We start from the raw sequence: 23,878 nt of genomic DNA on the forward strand, positions 1-23,878 counted from the left end.
CATTTGCTACGAAGTCGCATCTTGCGCCACCTACCGGAGTTTCAAACAGAAGGCAAATATTCTGCACGCTCATTGTCTGCTCGGACAATTCCCGTCCTCTGCCACCCACACCACGCGATCCGAAAATGTGGAAACAAATGCGTCTTTTTGCTCATTGCATGAATGCGTTAACATTTACCATTAAAGCCCTTTCACTACTCAATGGATTGTAATATTTGAAATTTTCAAATTGCTCAAACAAGTAGGCTACGCTTACATAACACACATTCTCTTTTGAGAATATTTTCATTTTGAATTTGGGAGTTAGGGTGTCAAGAGTTTATAAAAAAAAAAAAAAAAAAAAAAAACTGTTCGTTTGACTCATACACCTTACATTGCCCTGTATTATTCTATATACAGGTTCATCAATAAATTATATCTTCAAAAAGTTCCTTTTAGCAGCTCAATACAAAAAGTTTAACTCATAAGAGACCTACCTAATTTCCATATTAAAGTCATTTTGATTGGCTATGTAATGTTCTCATTTCTGGACAATTTTTTATCATTGAACTATAACCTAATCAAAATAATAAAACAAAAAAGGGAAATCAAAATATTTCTGAGCGTGTGTAGTTAATCTATAAACGACCAAACTAAATCCATTTCAGGAACACTAATTTTCTTCACCTTAGGACATTAACCAATTCAACAAATCATATTTCTATTACTGTAATTGTTAGGGACCAAAGAACAAAAGTGTAAATATTAAAAAAATAAAAAATAATATATATATATATATATATATATATATATATACACACACACACACATTTTCTATCAAGAAATAAGGGACAACAAATTAATGCAGATTAATAAATACTTTATTTCGTACATTTTCACATTCTGCGCTTTGTCACACCCAAATCCTAATTTTCACTGGATGTTCAATTCATCATAAAATCTCTTTAGAATTAATTGCTGTACACATTTAGAGTGCAACCTTAATCACCATGCTGACGTATAGCCTTAGAGAACATATCTTAAGACAACAAAACCCTCCTGTAACACAATACACATGTCACCGCTCACAAAGGTAGATTTGAGTTTCCACTTGTGCTCGTATCCAAAAACCTCGTACAAGCACCACCAAGTCGCTGGGCTCGGTCAATGAGAATCAAGGTATGGGTTCGGAAATTAGAGGCAGAGGTCGTCTTAAGTGCAAACTTGAGATGAAACACATTCATTAAAAACAACAGAGAATCAGCAAAAAAAAAAAAAAAAAAAATTATTGAGAATTCTATCTTCTGCATTGGTTTTCCTTGAGATGTCATGAGTGCACTTAATTCACACTGGTGGTGGCAAACCAGTTGCCACATGCCATCTTTCGGTTACTTGCGCAGGCAGCAGTAGTTGGTGAATTTCTCCTTCAGTAACTGTCGATACTTGTGACGGTTGTTGTAGAACGACCGATTTCTTTCTAAAAATGCCTGAATTTCATCTTGGGTGAGACAGTTCTCTTCATCTGAAATTGCTTCAGAATCCTCCTGCGGGAAGAGTACAACCTGAGTACGGTATTTGACAACATAAGGTCTAGTTACATGACAGTAATCGTCACCTACCAGGAGGTCCGATAAACTGATGTTGGCCTCTGATGGCTTGGAATTAAGGCTAAGAAGGTTCTTTCCATGGACGGCCCATGGTAACTGTTGTGCAAAACTGTCCATCTTCTCACCGCATGAGGAGGAATTTAGATCTTTGGTTTGGCAAACATGAGACGATGGCACACTGTGACTTTCATCTTTGTGTCCCTGTTAACATATTTGACATACTTGAGTTGGTAGACTGGCTCTAATGCAGTGAATGAAGCTTTGCAATCCATTTGAGCCCACTTACCTGATTATTACGTAAAGCGCTTCCCTTTCTTTTCTTCTTTCTACTCTTGCATTGAGGCTTTTCTTCCGAGTGTGTCCAGCAGTCGACACAGCTGTCTGTTGCCTCCTCCTCTTTGTCTTCAGCATAGTTGTGTTCATTGGGCTCGCCTTTCGAGAAGCGGTTGGAAATACAATGACCAAAAGGATGTAAGTTCCAGCCCTTTTGCATTTCAACATGGTTGTGCATCAGTTTAAAGCTGCTCATATCTGACCTGCTTCATCATGATTGCAGAGTCCCTCGGAGCAGGCGATGTCAGAACCTTCTCGTGATCCACTCTCACTGCCCTCGATGCTTGAGGAGTAGCCATAATCACTCCCGGTAGAATCTGGAAAAAAAGTTGAAAAATACAAACTTGTTTCCCTCCTTCACTTGTTAATGTGAGTTTTGGACAATTGATGGTTGTCTTGTGTGGATGTTGACCCCGTTTGTCTGGACAACTGGAGGAGGCGCTAGCATTAGAAGAAATGTTCTCCCCCTCATCGTGGCTCCTGCAGGCAGTACAACTACCCTCCTCAGACTTGAGCGATCCCTACAACAAAGGGAACGTGTGAGTGTATGAGACATGATTTTATGTCAAGGTGCAACTATGGCTGAACTTACACTGTACGGTTCAAGTGATATAATTGAATAATTTAATTTTTTCCCCCCCAAGAGGCACAATTCGGATCTTCATTTTGGCAAAAACTGAGTCGGACATCTTCAGGTCAGAATCAGCCCTCTTCCAAATGTAGATACAAATCAGATACATTAGCTTGAAAAAGGGGGGCACGGTGACCGACTGGTTAGAGCGTCTGCCTCACAGTTCTGAGGACCAGGGTTCAAATCTCGCCCCCGCCTGTGTGGAGTTAGCATGTTCTGCCCGTGCCTGCATGGGTTTTCTCGGGGTACTCCGGTTTCCTCCCACATCCCAAACACATGCGTGTTAGGTTGATTGAAGAGTCTATAATTGCCCGTAGGTGTGCACGTGAGTGCCAATGGTTGTTTGTTTGTATGTGCCCTGCGATGGGCTGGCGACCAGTTCAGGGTGTACCCCGCCTCCTGCCCGATGACAGCTGGGATAGGCTCCGGCACGCCCGCGACCCTTGCGAGGATAAGCGGCTCAGAAAATGGATGGATGGATGGATACCATGAAAAAGTATTAGCCCAAATCTCAAATCCTCATACTTTTGCATAGTTTAACCCACTTTAATTTTTAAGATCATCAAACAAATGCAAATATAACCCAAGTAAACTTAAATGCGGTTTTTAAATGGGGATTTCATTTATTAAGGAAAATAAAAACTATTCAAACCTTATACCTGGCCCTATGTGAAAAAGTAATGGCTCTCTAAACCTAAGAACTCGTTGGACCATCCTCAGCAGCAATGACTGAAATCAAGTGTTTTCTATCTTTCTTCCTTGCAGAATTATTTGAATTCAACAAAAATGGAGGGTTTTGGAGCGGAACGGCCTTTTTAAGGTCATGCCACTGCATTTCAATCGGACTCAAGTCTGGACTTGGACTAGGCCAATCCAAATCCTTCATTTTGTTTTTTTAAGCCATTCAGAAGTTGACTTGTTGGTGTGTTTTGGAGCATTATCCTGCTGCAGAACCCAAGTGCGCGTCAGCTTGAGGTCACAAACTGATTGCTGAACATTCTCGCAATAGGATTTTCTGTGAAAGAGCAGAATCAATCACAGCAAGTTGTCCAAGTCCTGAAGGAGCTAAGCAGCCCAAAGACCATCACGATGTTTGACTGTTGGTATGATGGTCTTTTTCTGAAATGCTGTCCTACATTTTTGCCAGATATAACGACACACACCCACCCTTCCAGAAAGCTTAACTTTCATCTTGTCAATCCATATAATATTCTCCCAGAAGTCTTGGGAATCATTCAGATGTTGTTTTGCAAAAGTAAGATGAGCCTTTATGCTCTTTTTGGTCAGCATTGGTTTTCTCCTTGGAACTCTGACATGGATGCCATTTTTGCCCACTACCTTCCTTATTGTTGACCTTAACAGAGGTAGCGAGGCCTGCAGTTCTTTAGATGTTGTCCTGAGTTCCTTTGTGGCCTCCTGGATGAGTCATTGCTGTTTTCTTGGGGTAATCTTTGCAGACCGGCTCCTCCTGGGAAGGTTTACCACTGTTCCATAATTTCTCCATGCGAGGATAATGGCTCTCCCTATGGTTCGCTGGAATCCTAAAGCTTTACAAAAGGCTTTTGTAACCCTTTCCGGATTGAAAGATGTCAGTTACTTTATTCTTCGACTGTTCTGGAATTTCTTTGGATTGTGTCATTTTGTTGCAGCTTTTTTAGCTCTTTTGGTTCGTGGACAGCAATTTTCTTATTGGGGTCCAATCAGATCCCAAGAGAGAGTATTGATTTTATAAAACGTTGGGAGCAAATAACTCCTAAAATAATACTGTTTCTTTGGAATTATTATTATTATTTTTTTTTCAGATAATAAACACATTTCTACACAATAAGATCTTGTGTCATCTTCACTTATTGAAAATATATTTATGGGATCCAAAAGGGTAGAAGATAATTACCTAAAAAGCCAGCAGAGGGAGGCAGGACAACGCAAATACAAGCCAACTCTCACAAAACAACTCGCTTGGATAGAGGAAACTGTAGTACATAGATTAAAAAGTAGATTAACGCGAGTAAGTAACATAACGCACTAAATATTACGGTAATTAATTAAATCGCAAATAATGTGATAATTTGACACCCGTAATTATAATCCATCATACGCAATTGCAATCTAAATTTAGCATCAGCGCTAACGTCTGACCAGTACTTGGCACTGCTACTGCGTTTGTATTTTACCCGCAAATATCGCCAAATGTCACATATATAGAACGTCAGACATTTATCACATTAACAAAATGATTAGGAAATACTACACAGGATGAATACAGATGCTATTGTCATTACGTTCTGAAGGGCCCACATCGCCCAAGACACGAGAGCACACTGTACAAGTAGCGACCATGCAGTCACGGTTTACATTCCATAGGCTACTTGCCATTTCTGCTGTGCCTCAGGTTGTTTATATGCTTGCTACTTGAAAGAGGCAACAGAATAAAGGTCCTATTTATAAGTGACACTAAACAGCATACCTACAACACATGAAAAACACCAAATGCATCATTTATTGTACCGCTTATCCTCGCGAGGGTCACGGGTGTGCTGGAACCTATCCCAGCAATACATAACGCATTAAAAAACAGCTATTGTAAATGATAACTACAGGGAAAGCATATACAATTCAATATGGTCCAGAAATGCGTCATAAAAGGTGTATTGAGCATTAAATAAGAAAAATAGTTACTGACAGTAATGTGGCGGTGGCCCTGGGAGAAAAAACAAAAAACAAAAAAAAAAAAACCTCAAATCACCAAAAGAACACTATACCTACAATAAAGCATGGTGGTGGCAGATTTGGAATGTTTTTACAAAGATGAACACCGGAATTGAGTACTTGGACCTGTCGTGTAAATCCAGCCAATTTATTCTTGGTTCTTACCTCATCATGACTCTTTTCCTTGATCTCTGCTTCCCGATCGGAGATCTCAAAGCCACACCTGTTTCTGCGTCGATTTTTCCGCTTTTGCCTTTTTTTCTCCTGCTTGAGCTGTTTCGCTCTCTCCTTCTCAGACAGCTCCTCGACAAACTGCTCCAGCCGACTGATCCCCTGCATCTTCTCCACTGCCGTCTAGGGGACATAATGATTCCTATTGTTAGGAACGTCATCACATGCCGTAGAGAGGTTTGTCAGCTTCAAGTGACACCAACAACCAGTCTTTGGCTTTCAGAGCAAGTACCTCAAAGCTTTTGCGCAATTCATCAATGCCCACATGGAACAATATCTGCCATGTCTGCTCCTCTGCTCGAAGTTTCTGCCAAATCCTATGCAGTCGCTCATAGAGATGAATGCCTAAACATGTCAGGACTTCTTCCTGCGCAACGTCAATAGTCTTGGCATGTCGCTCCCTATAAATTAAGGAGCGAACAACACAAAATGACTCAAATGAATCGGATTACATTCTGTTGTAAGGTAAGTAACGTTCACGTACTCGTAGGCTCCTGCAAACTCGGGCTCTGCCCGGCTAAGGAGATGAGCGATGAAGTCCGTCTCATAGCACACGTGGATGTGGTGCTCACGAGGGCAGCAGCACAATCCCTCATACAAGGCAGCGCAATAGTCCTTCTCCTCGCTGCTGTCCACTTCCCCAACCAGGATATTGTATGCCCTCAAGACTTTATTCTTACAGTCATTGCAAAACCTTAAAGACGACACTCGTTTTCTTTCAAGAACAAAAAAAGTGTTATTTTGAAAATGAAGGGTGTGAATCAAGCATTACCTGTGTTTCTGCAAGTGTGTCTCCAAGGTCTCTAAAAGACAGGCACTATCAACGAGCACCACCTCATCCCTGCACTCCTGAGACATCCGCTCCCACACATCCATCCAGCTTCCCCTGGAAGTGAAGTGAACACAACACTTTTATTTAAGAGGACCCGAGAGAGCGGAGCGATGCCTGGATGAGTACATGCTTGGATCTTGATGGCTAAAAGGATGGTTCATCCAGAATTTTGCCCACATCCCAAGCGATGAGATATAACACAAGCCCATCATATTCCACACGCATCTGATGAGATTTCACAGTTTCTGAACATGTTCAATAGGATTGTCCATGTTAAACCTAGAATGCAGCTAAATGCACCATCTCAATCAACCTCGATGAAACCTGGCTCGACGATAAAGCTTCTGACCCTGCATCCAAATCAATCCGTCAAATGTGTATGCAACTGGACGGGATTGGGGTACAAGCATTAAATACGCTACAGTAAAGATGATGTTTTGTTTTGACACTTTCATGTGTAGACTCCTACCGAACTGTAATTGTAAAATATTGGAAATACAGGACATTCCCAAACATTTGACATCATTTCAAGGTCAATTTTTGCTCAAATGATTTCAAAATTTAACAAGATGTGTAAAAACTCACCCAGCAATCAAAAGGCATTTGGGATGTTACAATTTGTTGAAAAAAAAAACAGTCAAACGAGAGTGCAGTGGGCAATTGAGCAAATACGATAAAAATACACCTAATGGAAACAAGATTTGGATATGGCCCACATAAAGAAGAAGGCGGTGTGTATTGAATATTTGTGAAAACTATACATCTTTGCTGGAATTTTGAATAATGAACCCAACATTTTCAACCTGAAACCTGTTTAATTTGTTTACCTTGGAAGGAGATGTAGTTACTCAGATAATTATATTTCAAATGAAAATCATACACTGTATAGGGATAATCATAAAAAGGTCCGGGTTGGAAAAAAAACAACAACAAAAAAAATATAATATATAATCTTAAGTCGCACACCAGGAGGAAAAAAAAAAAAAAAACCTGACAAGTAATACAGGTCACAGTGTGTAGACTCACACATCAAAGTCTGCAGATTTGCAGGTTCTGAGGTGCTGTAAGGTTCAGGTTAAATGTTCAGACAAGCAGGAAATAAGAGTTGCACTCTCATACTGCTACTACCAGAACATTTATTGTGGTTGACAGTCCAGTAAGTTCTTCTCTCTTTCGCTCTTGCTCTGTTGCTCGTTCACTACCTGCACTGTCTGCTCATCTGTGTTTGGATTTAAAAAAAAAAAAAAAGGCTATATAGTTGGCTTCTAATTGAATTGCTCTTGAATCCTACGTGCAAAGTTATTACAACTTTTTTTTGTTCAATAGTTTACGATTAAGAGCTTGTGAAGTGTTAAAAATGAACTCCGACCTCCTAACTTGCTGGATTTAGTTGCTAAAGTTGCAATAATGAGCTTGATGTTCTGGAATCAAGTTGATCAAATTTCCTCCCAGGTTACACAAGTCACACAGCAAACACAAACTTTACACTGCGCATTGTCAATTTTTGAGGGGCATAAACTTTAAAAGCTGTCCCTGAAATCAGCGATTCCCAACCAGGGTGCCATGGCGCCCTGGTCTCATGAGACATCACGAGGGTTGCTATGGGAAATGATCCTATTTCACTTCATTTGTCAGAAAAATCACATTATTTTACAAATATATATCTGTTCATCTATGCCATTGACATATAGTGACAGGCAGTCTTTCATTAGTTGATAGAAGGTAAAATAAACTTGTGGATCCACCTGTTGCCCTTCCTACAACAGAATATTGTAGAAGTCATGGCTTGTTCTGAGTACATCAACTTTGTGTTCAATTAAATAGGCCCAGATTTCACACTGAGTAAAATTGAGATCTTTATTACGGTATTCATAGTTTTTGTGACATTTTAGTTTGCTGGTGTGCCGTGAAGTTTGTCGTGTAAAATGGGTGCCTTGGCTCAATAAAGATTGGGAAACAGTGGGAATGACTAAACCATATGGTCTCCTTTCAGTGGTGTCTTTTGTCAATTGAAAAATGAGGGGACAGCGATAAGTGATGATAGATGTGCGTGTTTAAAGTATGTGGTTTCCATTTCCGATTTGTAAGTAAGTACTTCTGTTTAATAAAAAAAAAAAAAATAAATAAATAAAAACGTACAGCAAGTTTGCAACACGAACTAATTATTATGATTATTAAAAAATAAATAAAACACACACACGGATGAGAATGTCCTTACCCCAAAGGTCTGAGTTTGTTTGTGTCCAAGGAGTGTAACTGGCATCGGTTGCTCTTTTTACTTTTGGGAATGGCATCAATTACATCATTCAACTTCGACCTGTTAAAAATAGTGAGAGAGAAATGTACAAATAGAGAAGCTATATACATGCACAACTGTCACTGAACAAGAAAAAAAACATATATTCTAGTGTAGTCACAATACTGTCAAAAGACACAAAAACACAATACGTTCCTACTCAAAAAGGAGGGAAACAAACGAAGTTGTTCAGATGAAGACTGCGTGAAAACAAGTACTATTTCTTGCGATATTTCTTACCCTTGGACGTAGAAGAGTCTGTATAGCTTCTTTGCGTCTGCTAAACAAGCCTTCGCGACAGACAGCATACCCGCGGGTTTCAATGCGAGCGGCTCCAAGGCCGGGGTCCCAGATTCCACTAAATGGGAGAATAGGCGCTCCACACTGCGTCTGCAGCCCACGCATGGCACCAACTGGGATAACGCTCTGCAGACCTCTCTGGACACCACCGACACAGCCACAGTCAAGTCCTGTTGCTTCAACTTGGAGTGACCCTAAAGGCAGAGGGGCCATCATTTCTGTTCAAATTGAAGCAAGAAATGCATGCGATAAAGGGACGGGGCGGGGGTAAGATCCTTAATGTACCAACCTCTGTGAACTGTTTCCAATGGGAACTACTAATTACATGTCTGTCAACATCCAAGACACCATCAGAAAACTCCATCACCATCTGTCAACAAAAGAAAATGTATCATAACTCCTAAACCGGTCCATTGAAATGCTTTTCTTAGAATTGATTACAACTACAGGCACAACAATGGTAAAGAATTATGCAAATAATATTTGTGATTTTTATTCACTTCCAAAATGAGCCAATTACTGTTTTATGGAAATATCTCACTGAGAAGTCCTTTGTTTATGTTAGGAAAGCACTGTGTGACATTTTATCTTACATTACCACTTTACAAGCATTTAGTCAGAAGCATTTATTTAAAATTCCACAATGGTTTAATAGATTTGGTACAAAGCGGGCATGTTTGCCTCACAGCGCTGAGGGTTGGAGTTCGAATCTCAAAATAGCTTTAAAATGATACCAAACCGGCACCCGAGTGATGTAGTTTGAAGTTTAAAGTTAATGGGCATCTTAAATTAGCTGAACGTTCATTAGCCGATCTCTCGCAAATTAAGAGGTTTGTAACAAAAATATTTTGTGTTGCAGTCTTTCCTCTCATTTCAAACCACACCTTAACATTTGAAGAAAATGCAAGAGGTAAAAGGAACATTCTCTGTTGATTTCACATGGGATGACCCTAACTGTAACTATGGCATGGAAAACTAGTAGTTAGCACATCTGCCTCAGTTCTGAGGCTGGGGGTTCCAATCTGGGCTCCTGCCTTCCCGTGTGGAGTTTGTATGTTCTTCCCGTGCTTGCATGCATTTTCTCCGGGTACTGCGGCTTCCTCTCTCATTCCAAAAAAACAAACAAAATGCTTCTTAGGTTAAGTGAAGACTCTAAATTGTCCATAGGTGTGAGTGTGAATGCTTGTTTTTCTTTGTGCGCCCTGGCAACCAGTCCAGGGTGTAATCTGCCTCTTGCCTTCCACCCTAGTGAGAATAAGCAGTCTGGAAAATGGATGGTTGGAGACCTTTAACTTTGCCCCACCCTATGGCTAATCTAGCAGTTTACCTTCAAAACATTATTTTGGCAGTCTCAGACATATCCAGGTTTACCTACCGTCAACGAGTCATCAATATACAGAGGAATCTGTCTGGCAAGAAAGGGGTAGTCCTCTTCATTTTCTCTGCATACAGCTACCAGACGAGCCATGACGTTTTTATTTTGTCAAATACAGCTGACCTGCAGGTTTTACATGACATCCAGTAAATACATTGGACATTTACTCGGGATAAGGCAAATCCACTATAGGTCACAGTGAGCAGCGTCAATTACGTTACCGCTAATATTTGTTTTCTTACGGACAACACATTTAAAAAAAATTGACAAATTCTGTAATGCTGCCAATACTACCACTTAGGCTTAAACTGTTAAGCAGTTTAAGCAGCAGTTAGCTTAATAACCAAGAGGGAGCTGGCCCAAAAACCTCTTGGTTGTTTGAGTCTGTATTGTTTTTTTGTTTAATTATTATTATTATTATTCCGAGCATTTTATGTCGTGTCGACAAGTCTTGAGTGAGTTTACAAGGCAACGTCATGCTAACGTTAATCTGCTGGCCAGGAAACCCGGGGACTAGTCGTTGGCTCACTCGTATAACAATTCTCCCGTTTGGTTACTGTACGTCGAGAAATGTGGTGCGTGAATGCAAATAGTGTGTATTACGATCATTGGTGCTGTTATTGTTGTTTGTAGCAAGTAGAGGCGAGATAACCTGGCAACCCACTTGTTAGCTTCACTGCCCTTACACCGTTAGCATTAGCAAGCTCGCAAATGTAAATTCAACAGTAAACAAGAGCAAACCTTCTATCAGCGTCTATTTTTAAACATTTAGCGAAGTGTATATTTTTAGACGGAGGACAATTATAGTCCTAACTCACCCGCTTTGTACAATTACTTATCAGCACAAATAACCGCGGCTGGCTTGTAAATTGCTGCTGCGTTCCGGTTGCTCTCGGAAGTCGGATTTTCCGGTTTCCAGTCGGGAAAAGCGAGTGGAAACAACGCCCCTTGAACGTCGCAGGACTCGCACAGCCTCTGACGTCAACAGTCAAAATGGCTGCGAGAAGGCACTTTTAGGATGTCTTCATCACTGTTGATGTCACGTTTGTCTAGTACTGTATTATCAAAACTCCAAAAATGTCAAACAGGGAAAATAAACATACCATAGCATACTATTTCGAAGTGGCATGTGACGCGACATTTAAGCCTGTCAATTTATTCGGCTAATACAACCGCAGGAATACCTTTCATAATTGTAACGTTACGTATGTCATTTGGCGTGTTTTGATGTGTCCTTACAGAACTATTTGATGTATTTGACGTTGACGGTACGTGGGTGTGGACATTTGGACAAAACCCCGTGCTTGTAGTACAGTGTCGATCGGAATGGTGACGTATCAACCGAGTCCATGATTGACAGTTGAAGTGGTCATGAGGGTGAGCCCGCCTCTCTCCGACCAGAGATTATATTATGGCAAAAGTATTCACCGTTTTGCCACGTCTGGTACCAAATAAGAGCAACTCACACTCTGTACTTAAGCAATACAGATACGTCGGTTTAAAAAAAAAAAAAAAAAAGATTCCACTCCTCTACCTGAGAAAAAGTAGAAAAGTAAAAATGAGTTTTCTTTTTACTTTCAATGCTATACCTTACACATTTTGATAACTTGGCACAGCGAAAACAATTTTCTGCACACAAAATAGTTTCTCTCAGTGCTTATACTGAGAAGGAAAGAAAAAAAAAAAAAAAAAAAGTTACTTCACTTTGTTTTTTTTAACCCAAGAGCTAGCTTGCGCTGGCTTTAGTTTTATGCAGTCAAAACAATGTGGTCAACTAACAACAAATGACAATTTAGCTGATAACTCTGAGGAAAAGCGGTTCAGAAAATGGATGGATGGACGAAAAAATACACCTTATGTGTTGTGTTTTGGTCTTTCGAATTAGATGGAGAATCTTTGAATTCCAGAAACTTGTGGTTTCAGGCTGCCACAAGACAACGCATTCCCCACAAACCATTCTTGTAGTCAATTCTCATTACTAAGGCCGTGGACGGGGAATATCTTGCTTCTCTGAATCTGTTTTCAGCAATGCGCCCTGGTTCACGTTCCTCAGTGTTGCTGCTGTCGTTGTTTTTTTGTTTTTTTTCCCCCAATCAATCAAGATCTCATGCAAGGTTGACTTTGCCTGTCTTTATTCACGTCTTATTTTTTTACATCATATGTCGTCTCCCGTGGAGGTTGAAAAAAGCAACGAGCCTGTTTTGACTGAGGAGTATGAAGTGCGTCTATTTTCAAATGTAAAGGTAATCAGACAAATGTAATAATTTAGTCAAGTACATATATCACAAAATCTACTGACAAAGTATTTGTACTTCGTTAGTTCCCGCCACTGCTAGCTACATACATACTTTATATGACTACTCGTATAATGCAAAAGCTGTTTCAAAATTGTTACTAATCGCTGGAGAGATGCTCAGCTGTTTCGTGACTACCTAATGTTGAGCGATGAGTGTACAGTAAATCCAACTTTGCTGTCATTTTTACATCATTGTTTTTGTATGCACTGTTAGGGTTAAAATAAATAAGTAAATAAATGAAGCCCACCCATCCATTTTCTACTGACTTTGAGCGAGAGGTGGGGTCAACCCTGGCCTGGTTGCCAGTCCGTCATGGGGCACATTCGGACAAGCCTTTACACTCACATTCTCAGTGTCATGAAGTGGCGAATGACCCCTGCTGCCTGCACCAAATTCAGGGGAGTGTCACTACACCATCAGTGATGCAATACAAACTTGAAATCACATTTTTTGCAATTTAGATGTTGTCACATAGTCTTCGGGGGTTAAGTCATTACAATTGACAGTCAGCTCTCACATTAAACCTTGACATTTTAAGAAACGTTCTAGAATCGTACCGTTATTCCAAGGAGGTAAAAAACATGGATTACAAAGCAATTTCCGAACATGTATAACAACAAGAAACATACGGAAAACAAACTGTTACAACCAAGAGTGTCCACAAAGCAATTGGTCAGTATTGTGAAGATATTTGCAACCAAGAAAAATAACATCTGATTCTTGTTAATCGCTTGAATGAGACATGAAGCTTCAGTCTTATCTTCATTTTTGGGGGTGCCTGAATATGAATTCCATGATGACGGAACAAAGTGATAGCCTGCTGTTATTTTGGAAAACAGTACAATCAAATCAACTAAGCCAATACATGATATAAAAAGCAGAGACAGCGCAATACTCCAGAGGCAGAAAGGTAGATTCGCTAAGCGGCGAGACACTGGCTCCACTAAAGTCTGACACACGCACACAGCAGCAAACAGTGCGAGAGTTCCCGTTAAGAGGGTAAAAACCGCTTTGAGCCAGTCTCGGACATGTGATCTTGGCTGCATCACGTAACATCCAACCTGGACTCCTGCCATGTAGATGGCGACGTAGCCTATAATAGAGAAAACGCCCTCTTTGTTAGCATGAAGGAAGTCCTTCTCTCGGTCATTGTTGTGCATGATGAAAGCCTTGAGGCCTGTCGTCTCCAGAGCAAATTGATAAACGCTACTTACGACGAGAGCCGAGATCCACGACTGTCTTGCTGGTAGAACAACCAAAAGCATTTTGGTCGCCACTCTGACAATGGCCAACGTGAAGAAAAAATTCCAGTGGACGCCGTATTCAGTCACATGTTCTTGGTAGCCCCTCAGTTTGACAAAGACAAGTCGCGCTACACCGAGAAAAAACAGGGGCCGCACAGACAGCAACTGCTTGCCGACGCGTTTCATCTTGGAGTCGTAAACCTTCTTCCCACGTGCTTCTGGGCACACCAGACCATTTGCGAAGACGAACGCTCCAACACCGAAGTCCATAACGCCTGTTCCATAAGTTTCTGTTTTGGCGTATCTCCTTGGAAAGACTCTAAAGTCTACAGCCAGAATACTGATAGCGGTTTGTACATTCACCATCACTCTAAAGACGGTCACAAAGGGAACCTGTTTGAATAGAACAGTCCTATTGCAGAAGGTGTTGAAAGACGTTTGCCGGTTTCTACGGTAGATGTGACGAAGCGCACATGACAAAACAAAGGTGACGCTCAAGACCACCTGGAGAAGATGGTCGCTCAGGACGGTGCATGACAGGACCAGGGGAAGGACCAGCACGGAGAAATCCAGAAGCAGGTGAGAAATCCGCGAGAAGGGCCGAGGGAGATTCCCCGTAGCTCGACGGTGGAGGATCAGAATGAGCGATCGGTTGAGGATGCACAGCGGCGTGAGAAATGAGCCCACAATCACTTCCTGTGAACTGGTCCCATTGAGATGACTGACAAATGCTTCTTTCAGTTCCTTCTGAGACATGGCCTGAAAAGAAAAAAGCACTGCGAATGAATTGTTTATACAAAAAAAAAAAAAAATACAAATCTTAGCATTAGTGTAGAATATACAGTAAACGGACACCTTCAGCTATTGAAGTTGGAAAACTATTGTCTGTGTATTATGGTGGCTGAGAAATGCCTGCAAGTGAAGCGGATGTTATGTGACGCGTATATTGCTCTGAATGTCTTTGGGTTCTGAGAGCAGTTCAAGATATCTAGGAAAACATACGAATGGAAATGGGTCCATCAAAGCTCCGTATGGCCCTACCAAAATATTTGAATTCAATTGAGGCTGATCCCCGATGCAGTCCCACCTCCACCTAAAATTCCTTTGTCACACCTCTCCACTGTTCTGCTGCCTTCATACATGTCCTGTATTCTTCTCTGCCACCTCCAGACTTCCGCATGCAGTACCGCAGTTCCTCTCTGGCTACTCTGTCATAGGCTTTCTCTCGATCGACAAAGACACAAGGTAGCTCCTTCTGACCTTCTCTGTACTTTTCCATCAACATCCTCAAGGCAAATAATGCATGTGCGGTCCTCTTTCTAGGCATGAAACCATAGTGTTGCTCGCAAATACTCACCTCTGCCCTGAGTCGAGCCTCCACGACTCTTTCCCACAACTTCATCGTGTGGCTCGTCCACTTTATCCCTCGATAGTTCCCACAGCTCTGCACATCACCCTTGTTCTTAAAAAATGGGCACCAGCACACGTTTCCTCCATTCCTCAGGCATCTTCTCACGTGCTAGGATTCTATTGAACAAGCTGGTCAAACCCTCCACAGCCACCTCTCCGAGATGCTTCCATTCCTCCACAGGAATGTCATCAGGACCGACTGCCTTTCCATGTTTCCTCCTCTTTAGTGCCTTTCTAACTTCCCCCTTACTAATCATGGCCACTTCCTGGTCCACCACGCTTGCCTCTTCTCATTCATCAACTCCATCGAATTATTCTTTCCATCCATCTAGCACACCACTGGCACCAGGCTCGCTCTTTCTTCTCTCTTCCTCACCTCTAACAAGCCAATGTGCGCGTGTTTACGCCAAGTCGCACGTGTCTTTTGCAGGATCCTACTAAACTAGGACTGATGGCCCGTTACTCTCAGTGAGGAAAAAAAATAGTTTCACTTTTTACACCTAGTATCGTGCAAAGTCAGCATAAACCACTGGATCCAAACTAGATATAACGTAACTACCTCTTGTTAGCAGCACTTACCACAGGTCGATCTGTACCGAATCAGACCAAATGGATCATTTCCCGCAGGTTTTATGTGCGTGATGACCTCACAAGCCTGCCCCCATTTCACCAGGTTCCGGGTCGCATTTACGGGGGCTCGGATTTTTGACAACTACATGTTTGGGGGGGTCACCAGGTTCCGGGTCGCATTTACGGGGACTCGGATTTTTGACAACTACATGTTTGGGGGGTAACAGCAGGCTATCACTTGACGCCATTGTGCCGCACAAAATAGGTCGTCAATGATCATTTTTGGGGTATTTACCGTTGCATCCATGTGTTAAATGTGTCTTCTGTTTGAGTCCCCCTTTCTGTTTAGAAGAGGATTGGGCAAACGTTTGTGCCCTTGGGCCGTTTGATGGTTTAATAAAACGGACAGCTGGGCCAGCATGTGGTTTTACAAAAAAAAAAGTAGTTTTCACTACTTCTTTAAACAGGTGTAACTAAATGATATCATTAAAATACGCAAATCCATTCTCACTTTTAAATAGTATTATTTTTTTTCGTTCAATCAATCAATAGCCTTTCTTTAACCTATTCTGAAACCTGTTCTCCAAGAATGGCCTGGTCAAGATGGCAGCACAAAATCAAATTGGTTACAACAAACACACAAAACAACAAGTGGGATTAAACAGTGCAAGCACAAAATGCAACTGAATTGATTTGTCTCTTATAATTGTCTTCATTTCCCCCATTGAATTATAGTTATTGAACCAATTGTTTGATCAAATAAATACAAATTGTTCAAATGTATAAAAAAAGTTTAAATGTTCTTCATTTATTGTAATTGTATTTACAATAGAGCAACTAACCACGTCTTTATTGAGACAAAAATGCATGTATAAAATGCGTGAAAAATGAAAAAAAAAAAGTAATTTGAACTAAGTCGTTTTGAGGAAAACAGCTGAATTCATCCAACAAATGTTCCAGGACTCCCTGATGACGCAAATGTCGGCTGCACTGGATTGATTCCACGGCAGGAAAAAGCCATTCATTTTTTCCAAAGTACATTGTAAATCAACACACTTTACTGGCATGAGTAAAACAGTTCATTTACCAAAATTTGAATGTAATTCCACAGAGGAGCAAAACATATATAATGGTGCAGTTTGTGAACATGTAAGACAGCAGGACACACACAGAAAAGAAATCACTGCAATTAAGTGTGTCGACTAACGCGTTAGTCGAACCTGTCAAGACATTGGAGAGCAGAAAAAATAACAACTGATTCTTGTTGATGGCTTGAACAAGGCACAATCCTTCCATCTCATCTTTCTTTTTGTAGAGGCCTGAAAATGAATTCCATGACGATGGTACAAAGTGACAGCCTGATGATGTTTTGGAAAAGAGTACAATCAAATCAACTGAACCAAAGCATGATAGAAAAAAGAGGGATTGAGCAACACTCCAGAGGCAGAAAGGTAGATTCGCTAAGCGGCGAGACGCTGGCTCCACAAAGGTCTGGCACGTGCACAAAGCAGCAAACAGTGTGAGAGTTACTATTAGGAGGTTCAAAACTGCTTTGAGCCAGTCTCTGACAGTGTGACCTTGGCTGCATCACGTAACAGCCTACCTGAACTCCTGCCATGTAGATGGCAACGTAGCCTGCTATAGAGAATACGCCCTCCTTGTTAGCATGCAGCAAGTCCTTCTCTCGGTCATTGTTGTGCATGACGAAAGCCTTGAGGCCTGTCGTCTCCAGAGCAAATTGATAAACGCCACTTACGACGAGAGCCGAGATCCACGAGTGTCTCGCTGGTACAACAACCAAAATGATGGATGTCAGAACCCTCACGAGGGCCAACGTGAAGAAAAAATTCCAGTGGACGCCGTATTCAGTCACATGTTCTTGGTAGTCGCTCATTTTGACGAAGACGAGTCGTGCCGCGCCGAGAACAACCAGAGGCCACGCAGACACGAGCTGTCCGGTGACGTGGTTCATCTTGGAGCCGTAAACCTTCTTCCCACGTGCTTCTGGGCACACCAGACCATTTGCGAAGACGAACGCTCCAACACCGAAGTCCATTACGCCTGTTCCATAAGATTCCGTTTTGGCGTATCGCCTTGGAAAGACCCTAAAGTCTACAGCCAGAATACTGATAGCGGTTTGTACATTCACCATCACTCTAAAGACGGTCACAAAGGGAACCTGTTTGAAATGAACAGTCCTGTTGAGGAAAGTGCTGAGAGAGGTTTGCCGGCTCTTCAGGTAGATGTAACAAAGCCCACAAAACAAAACAAAGGCGAAGCTCAAAACCACCTGGAGAAGGAGGTCGCTCAGGACGGTGCATGACAGGACCAGGGGAAGGACCAGCACGAAGAAATCGAGAAGCAGGTGAGAAATCTGCGGAAAGGGCAGCGGGAGACTCCCCATGACTTGATGGTAGAGGATCAAAATGAGCGCTCGCTTGAGGATGCACAGTGGGCTGAGAAATGAGCCCACTGTCACTTCCTGTAGACTCGTCCCATTGAGATGACTGACAAATGCTTCTTTCGCCTCCTTCTGAGACATGGCCTGCAAACAATACAATATTCATTGAGAGCACGACCCAAAACAACCAATTGTAGCATTGACATTGAGTGTAATGGGACAAACTATCCGGTCCCTGGACAAACCTCAAAACTCAAGTTACACCTGAAGTGTTCACATTACTGCAACCTTTTACATTCACTATCTGGGTACCACACATTTCCACTGTGCATAATAGCACTACTGTCACTTTTCCTTGAGGGTTTCACATGAGGCTGGATGCTGAATCGATTTTGATCAATTAATTCGAGTTGAATGATCAATGACCGCCAATGCCAACGACTTACTGTATATTTTAGATATGCGACTTGCATTCCCTCGAATAAACAAACAACACGAACGGAATCATTTCCCCGTTGTTTTCCGTATGACGAGAGAGGAACCCAGTGGAAATGCACACGACTATTTGGCAGAGGCCACCTCGCCTCACTTTTACCGAGAAAACTGGAAAGGGGGTGTGGTGGTCCGCAACAGACATATGGACCAGCTCATCCAAGCAGTTGGACGGCTCTTTTTTTTTTTTTTTTATGTCAAATTGCTGAACATTTTAAATGTTAATTTATTGAGGATCATCTTTACATACATGTTTTTCCACGAGGAAAACACTTGATTTCATATGATCTGAAAGAAGAATTTATATGTACAGTGCCATGAAAAAGTACTGGCTTGCCTAAAAATCTTGACAATGAATTATAACTTGATATTGAGATTGTAATACTTGTGAGTACGTTGAGCTTAAAATAAGAACCGGTATCGTCCAAGTCCAATTTCCCTGTTCTATTGGCAAGTAGTTTTGCTTAAATGCGGTCATGTATTCTCATTTAATTACTCTTTATTTCCCTTGTTTTATAAGCCCAGTTGACAGTGCATAAGGGGAAAAGGGCCAAATTGGTTTTGAATACCTGTTTGCTACAGGCGAAGGTGCAAACGAAGTTCAAATGGTAACTCAGAGAGCTTTTCTATTAAGGCCTGATCACCCAGCCCTAATTTGCACGTCCGTATTGTACTTTCGCTTTTGCTATTGAGAACGCTCCTCGGCAAAGCTACCAACTCTGCGTCATCAGGAAACGATTTCATCATTATTATTTCCAGCGGTGCACTTACCGCGATTTCTTTCCAAATGCAGACTCACATATGTACTGTAGTTGTGTGTCGGTACAGGTTGGTCCACACTTGGTCTGAATCCAAGCATCAAGGATGCTCAAAGCGTGAACCAGATTTAGCAAACGCGGAAGTAGAGCGATGGCGGAAATTCTACGGCAGCCCCACTTGGACAAACTACGAGTGTCGAGTCAATAATACTTTGGCATCGCGAATGTCGGCAAAATGATAGCTTAGCACAACGGATTCAAAAAAAAAAAAAAAAAAAAAAAGATTCTTTGCACACAAATTAGTTTTTGTCTTTTATTCCGCAACGTCGGGCTCCAACTGAGAAGGAAACAAAAATCACCGTACACGCTATCATAACAATGTGCCCTCAGAGCTTTGCTAAAGTTATGAAATGACCAAAACAAAAAAGCTAAAATAGCTAATGACAACAACTGAACCAATGGGAAGCTAAACAAGTAAGTCAAATTGGAACAATAATTACAGCAATAATAATATTAATCATAACATGTGTTGAGCACAGTCACGGACTTTTGATGAGACTGGGAATGCAAATATGAGGAGGCTATTAATTGATCTTGTGAGAATTTTAATGACCCTATGATGATGATAAACCAGTCCAGTGCAGCCATTTGCATGCAGTAATTATTATATTTCCCGAAGAAGACAATTTGTCTATTAACTGTTTGAATGGCGTCTTCACTTCGTAAAAGATAGCTTTTGTTGCTGGATGAGCCATAGATATTACCGCAGCAGTGTTAACATTGAGTGCCTGTACTGCTGTCTTAATTCAAAACCTTGCTTTCCCCCCAACATTCATTGTATTCAAAACAATTCACTTGCATCAGTCAAAACTGCCTGCACCCCAATTTCTTTACCGACATTTTATTATCATTCCACAGAGATGTAAAACATATATTATGGTGCAGTTTGTGAACATGTAAGACAACAGGACACATACAGAAAACAAATCACTGCAACAAAGTGTGTTGAGTAAAGCATTGGTTAATCCTGTCAAGATATTTGAGAGCAGGAAATATAACAACTGATTCTTGTTGATGGCTTGAACAAGGCACAATCCTTCCATTGCATTTTTCTTTTTGTCGGAGCCTGCATATGAATTCCATGATGATGGTACAAACTGACAGCCCGTTGTCGTTTCGGAAAAGTGCACAATCAAATCAACGGAACCAAAACATGTTACAAAAAGCAGAGATTGAGCAACACTCCAGAGGCAGAAAGGTAGATTCGCTAAGCGGCGAGACGCTGGCTCCACTAAAGTCTGACACACGCACACAGCAGCAAACAGTGCGAGAGTTCCCGTCAAGAGGGTAAAAACCGCTTTGAGCCAGTCTCTGACGTGTGATCTTGGTTGCATCACGTAACAGCCTACCTGAACCCCTGCCATGTAGATGGCAACGTAGCCTATAGTCGAGAAGATGCCCTCTTTGTTAGCATGAAGGAAGTCCTTCTCTCGGTCATTGTTGTGCAAGACGAAAGCCTTGAGGCCTGTCGTGTCCAGAGCAAACTGATAAAAAACACTTGTGACGAGAGCCGAGATCCACGAGTGTCTCGCTGGTACAACAATCAAAAGCACAGATGTCAGAACCCTGACGAGGGCCAACGTGAAGAAAAAATTCCAGTGGACGCCGTATTCAGTCACATGTTCTTGGTAGTCGCTCGTTTTGACAAGGACGAGTCGTGCCGCGCCGAGAACAACCAGAGGCCACGCAGACCCGAGCTGTCCGGTGACGTGGTTCATCTTGGAGCCGTAAACGTTCTTCCCACGTGCTTCTGGGCACACCAGACCATTTGCGAAGACGAACCCTCCAACACAAAAGTCCATAACGCCTGTTCCGTAAGTTTCTGTTTTGGCGTATCGCCTTGGAAAGACTCTAAAGTCTACAGCCAGAATACCGATAGCTGTTTGCACATTCATCATCGCTCTAAAGAAGGTCACAAAGGGAACCTGTTTGATATGAACAGTCCTGTTGAGGAAGGCGCTGAGAGACGTTTGCTGGTTACTGAGGTACACGTGACAAAGCATAGATAACAAAACAAAGGCGAAACTCAACACCACCTGGAGAAGATGGTCGCTCAGGACGGTGCATGACAGGACGAGGGGAAGGACCAGCACGGAGAAATCAACGAGCAGGTGAGAAATCTGCGGAAATGGCAGCGGGAGATTCCCCTTCGCTTGACGGTAGAGGATCAGCATGAGCGCTCGCTTGAGGATGCACAGTGGGCTGAGAAATGAGCCCAGTGCCACTTCCTGTAGACTCGTCCCATTGAGATGACTGACAAATGCTTCTTTCGCCTCCTTCTGAGACATGGCCTGCAAACATCCAAATATTCATTGGCAACATGAAAACAACGAAAAAAGCAAGACCTCATCACATGCAAGTTACACCTGAAGTCTTCATATTCATGTTTGACACATTTACATTTACTATCCAGGTAAAAGGTAAAGCCATCTTTTGTCCATTCTGCATCAGAGAACGTTCTCTTCCGGGGGAAAGCCTGGTAGCGGTGTTGAGGAAATGAAGTCTGCGATGGTAGATAACCTTATAATGACCTCTTGTACTTACCACAATTTGGACACAATGCAGGCTCTTAAAATAGTCTCGGAGCAGGACAGGTTCGCTCGCAGGTCTGAATCCAACCAGGATGCCTGTGGTTACCTTGAAAAAAAGCACATACGTAACTAGACCGGCGCACGCGTACACCGAGCGCCACCTTGGAAAAATGTCACTGCTGTTCTGCTACTTGCTGTGTATTTCTAGTATGCAATCTGGTGGTTATCATGAATAACCGGTAGGGAAGCGATCACGTTGAACATATGACACGTGCATTAACACAATCCTATTCAATTGTTGGCCAACACCAATCTTTAAATGGGCCAATGAAGGTTTCAGTTTGAAGACCGTGCGAATGTGCGTGAATCCCTCAAATCCCCAACAAAAGAAAAACGTAAAGATGAAGCAATTCTATGAAGATGATCAGTTATGGACGGCGCTATTAATGCTCTCGCCCTTTAGCCGACTCCGCGTGTCATCCCAGAGTAAGTCAACTGAATCGATGTAAAAATATACTACACGTATATTGCAGAACGTGCAATTGTTGACGTTAAAGTTTCGTTTTAAAAAAAAAAAGAATGAATGAGTTGGGTTATGGTCTTCCACTTCGGGATGAACAAGGTATGAAATATATTTTCTTCCGATTGACCTTATTTGGACCTCTGTTTTCAAGAATCGATTTGAAACTGGGCAGGAAAACGTTCTTATTGAAGAAAGAAAGAAAAAAACTTTTGCGCAACCTGCTGTTCCCTAACAAGGAGCTGAGCGGCAATATTCACGCGTTTGACCTGTGAGTCCACCAATAATTCCTGGTTCGAAGAGAATTGGCATTTAAAGTCCTCTTCATGATGCTGTTTACATTTTGACACCATGAGACCGGATGACACCTACAAATTGACCTTCAAACGGGACGTTCTCAAAGGCCACTGAGCTCAAGAGTATCGCCAACAGATTGCGTCAGAGACACAGACGGACTGGAAGAGTCACAGAAAGGCATATATGTGAAGCTGCTTGGAAATGTATTGTGTCCGTAAGTCGGAACCGAACGTCATTGTCATTTTTACAGCAAATAGTATTTCTATGAGAACAGTTGCCGGGTTTGTGCTCTTTGCCGACGTAATATTGTTTCTACTTCATCTGGAAGATCTTCCTGGAACTGTTCAATACACTTCATGATCTTTTTTTTGGGCAAAGTCTTATTATATTCACGATGACAAATGTAAATTCGCCAAGGTCAAACCGACTTCTGTGTTTTTACGGAAGAACTGGAGCTGCGTTTACTGTCAATATTTGCTGCTAAAAAGAAAAGAAAGCTTCATGACCCCATTACAGTGTTTTAAATTGGATTGAATGTATTTTTGACTGGCAAAGTTTCTTTTTTTGTCCTTTGAATTTGTTGTCTGTGCAAAATTTACTCTCGCATGTAAACAGTACTATAATATTGTTGTATACTATATATATATATATATATATATATATATATATATATATATATATATACTATCTGAGCACCTCTGGCCGCTTCAGTGCATTTCTTGAGATTCGACAGATAGAGTTAAAATACGACTACAGTATTGCTGCAATAATAATAATATATTACCCGTTATATTTACATGTTCACATTTTGCAAGCAAAAACCATCTTATCAAGAGATAATTGTTTATTATTGATGCAGATCTACGAAATTCAAAGTTACAACACTAAAGTTGAGAACATTTTGAACAGTTTATAAATCATAGCTCCACTTCATATGGCAACCGTGGCAAAAAGAAAAATGACAACTGCCATTTTATAAAATCCATTTTGTCTTGTTTGGCCACA

The 23,878-nt window shown here is 41.6% G+C and overlaps 4 protein-coding genes across 7 annotated transcripts; all 4 read right to left on the reverse strand.

Moving 5' to 3' along the window:
* Positions 1-842: 842 nt before the first annotated feature.
* Positions 843-11,228, reverse strand: ggnbp2 (gametogenetin binding protein 2). The gene is made up of 14 exons (XM_061703075.1): positions 11,112-11,228; positions 10,294-10,416; positions 9,208-9,288; positions 8,859-9,112; positions 8,541-8,639; positions 6,263-6,376; positions 5,975-6,184; positions 5,723-5,891; positions 5,425-5,613; positions 2,332-2,440; positions 2,123-2,236; positions 1,873-2,018; positions 1,599-1,787; positions 843-1,523 (listed from the first exon to the last, which is right to left on the reverse strand). The coding sequence occupies exons 2-14, from the start codon at positions 10,384-10,386 to the stop codon at positions 1,368-1,370; spliced, it is 1,923 nt and encodes a 640-aa protein (XP_061559059.1). The 5' UTR covers positions 10,387-10,416; positions 11,112-11,228; the 3' UTR covers positions 843-1,367.
* Positions 11,229-11,888: 660 nt separating this feature from the next.
* On the reverse strand, positions 11,889-15,914 carry LOC133416434 (phosphatidylinositol-glycan biosynthesis class W protein-like). 4 transcript variants are annotated; one of them, XM_061703316.1, is made up of 3 exons: positions 15,192-15,813; positions 13,805-14,593; positions 13,593-13,683 (listed from the first exon to the last, which is right to left on the reverse strand). In XM_061703316.1, exons 1-3 carry the CDS (start codon positions 15,234-15,236, stop codon positions 13,636-13,638), a joined length of 882 nt encoding a protein of 293 aa, XP_061559300.1. In that variant the 5' UTR covers positions 15,237-15,813; the 3' UTR covers positions 13,593-13,635. The 4 variants fall into 4 exon arrangements, with proteins under 4 accessions (XP_061559296.1, XP_061559297.1, XP_061559299.1 ...); XM_061703312.1 differs by having other exon boundaries at positions 11,889-14,593; XM_061703313.1 differs by lacking the exon at positions 15,192-15,813 and adding an exon at positions 15,824-15,914 and having other exon boundaries at positions 11,890-14,593.
* Positions 15,915-16,597: 683 nt separating this feature from the next.
* Positions 16,598-19,608, reverse strand: LOC133416058 (phosphatidylinositol-glycan biosynthesis class W protein-like). Its single transcript, XM_061702690.1, is given in 3 exon segments — positions 16,598-17,389; positions 17,391-18,359; positions 19,479-19,608. Coding segments are annotated over 2 exon segments (1,458 nt in total). The 5' UTR covers positions 18,357-18,359; positions 19,479-19,608; the 3' UTR covers positions 16,598-16,897.
* Positions 19,609-20,355: 747 nt separating this feature from the next.
* On the reverse strand, positions 20,356-22,141 carry LOC133416342 (phosphatidylinositol-glycan biosynthesis class W protein-like). Its single transcript, XM_061703191.1, has 2 exons — positions 22,070-22,141; positions 20,356-21,816 (listed from the first exon to the last, which is right to left on the reverse strand). Exon 2 carries the CDS (start codon positions 21,811-21,813, stop codon positions 20,356-20,358), a length of 1,458 nt encoding a protein of 485 aa, XP_061559175.1. The 5' UTR covers positions 21,814-21,816; positions 22,070-22,141.
* Between the last annotated feature and the right edge of the window lie 1,737 nt (positions 22,142-23,878).

Source organism: Phycodurus eques, chromosome 17 (assembly GCF_024500275.1).
Source record: "Phycodurus eques isolate BA_2022a chromosome 17, UOR_Pequ_1.1, whole genome shotgun sequence".
Taxonomy (NCBI): Eukaryota; Metazoa; Chordata; class Actinopteri; order Syngnathiformes; family Syngnathidae; genus Phycodurus; species Phycodurus eques.

Bases quoted from the DNA above. Each gene is read 5' to 3' on its own strand.
- ggnbp2 (XM_061703075.1), bottom strand. From the start codon at position 10,386: ATGGCTCGTCTGGTAGCTGTATGCAGAGAAAATGAAGAGGACTACCCC. The intron at 1,788-1,872 runs GTAAGTGGGCTC...ATATGTTAACAG, and splicing joins GCGCTTTACGTAATAATCAG to GGACACAAAGATGAAAGTCA. The intron at 1,524-1,598 runs GTAGGTGACGAT...CTCTTCCCGCAG, and splicing joins TCAGTTTATCGGACCTCCTG to GAGGATTCTGAAGCAATTTC.
- LOC133416434 (XM_061703312.1), bottom strand. From the start codon at position 15,236: ATGAAGTTGTGGGAAAGAGTCGTGGAGGCTCGACTCAGGGCAGAG. The intron at 14,594-15,191 runs GTGAGTATTTGC...TTTTCTTTTCAG, and splicing joins AGGCTCGACTCAGGGCAGAG to GCCATGTCTCAGAAGGAACT.
- LOC133416342 (XM_061703191.1), bottom strand. From the start codon at position 21,813: ATGTCTCAGAAGGAGGCGAAAGAAGCATTTGTCAGTCATCTCAATGGG.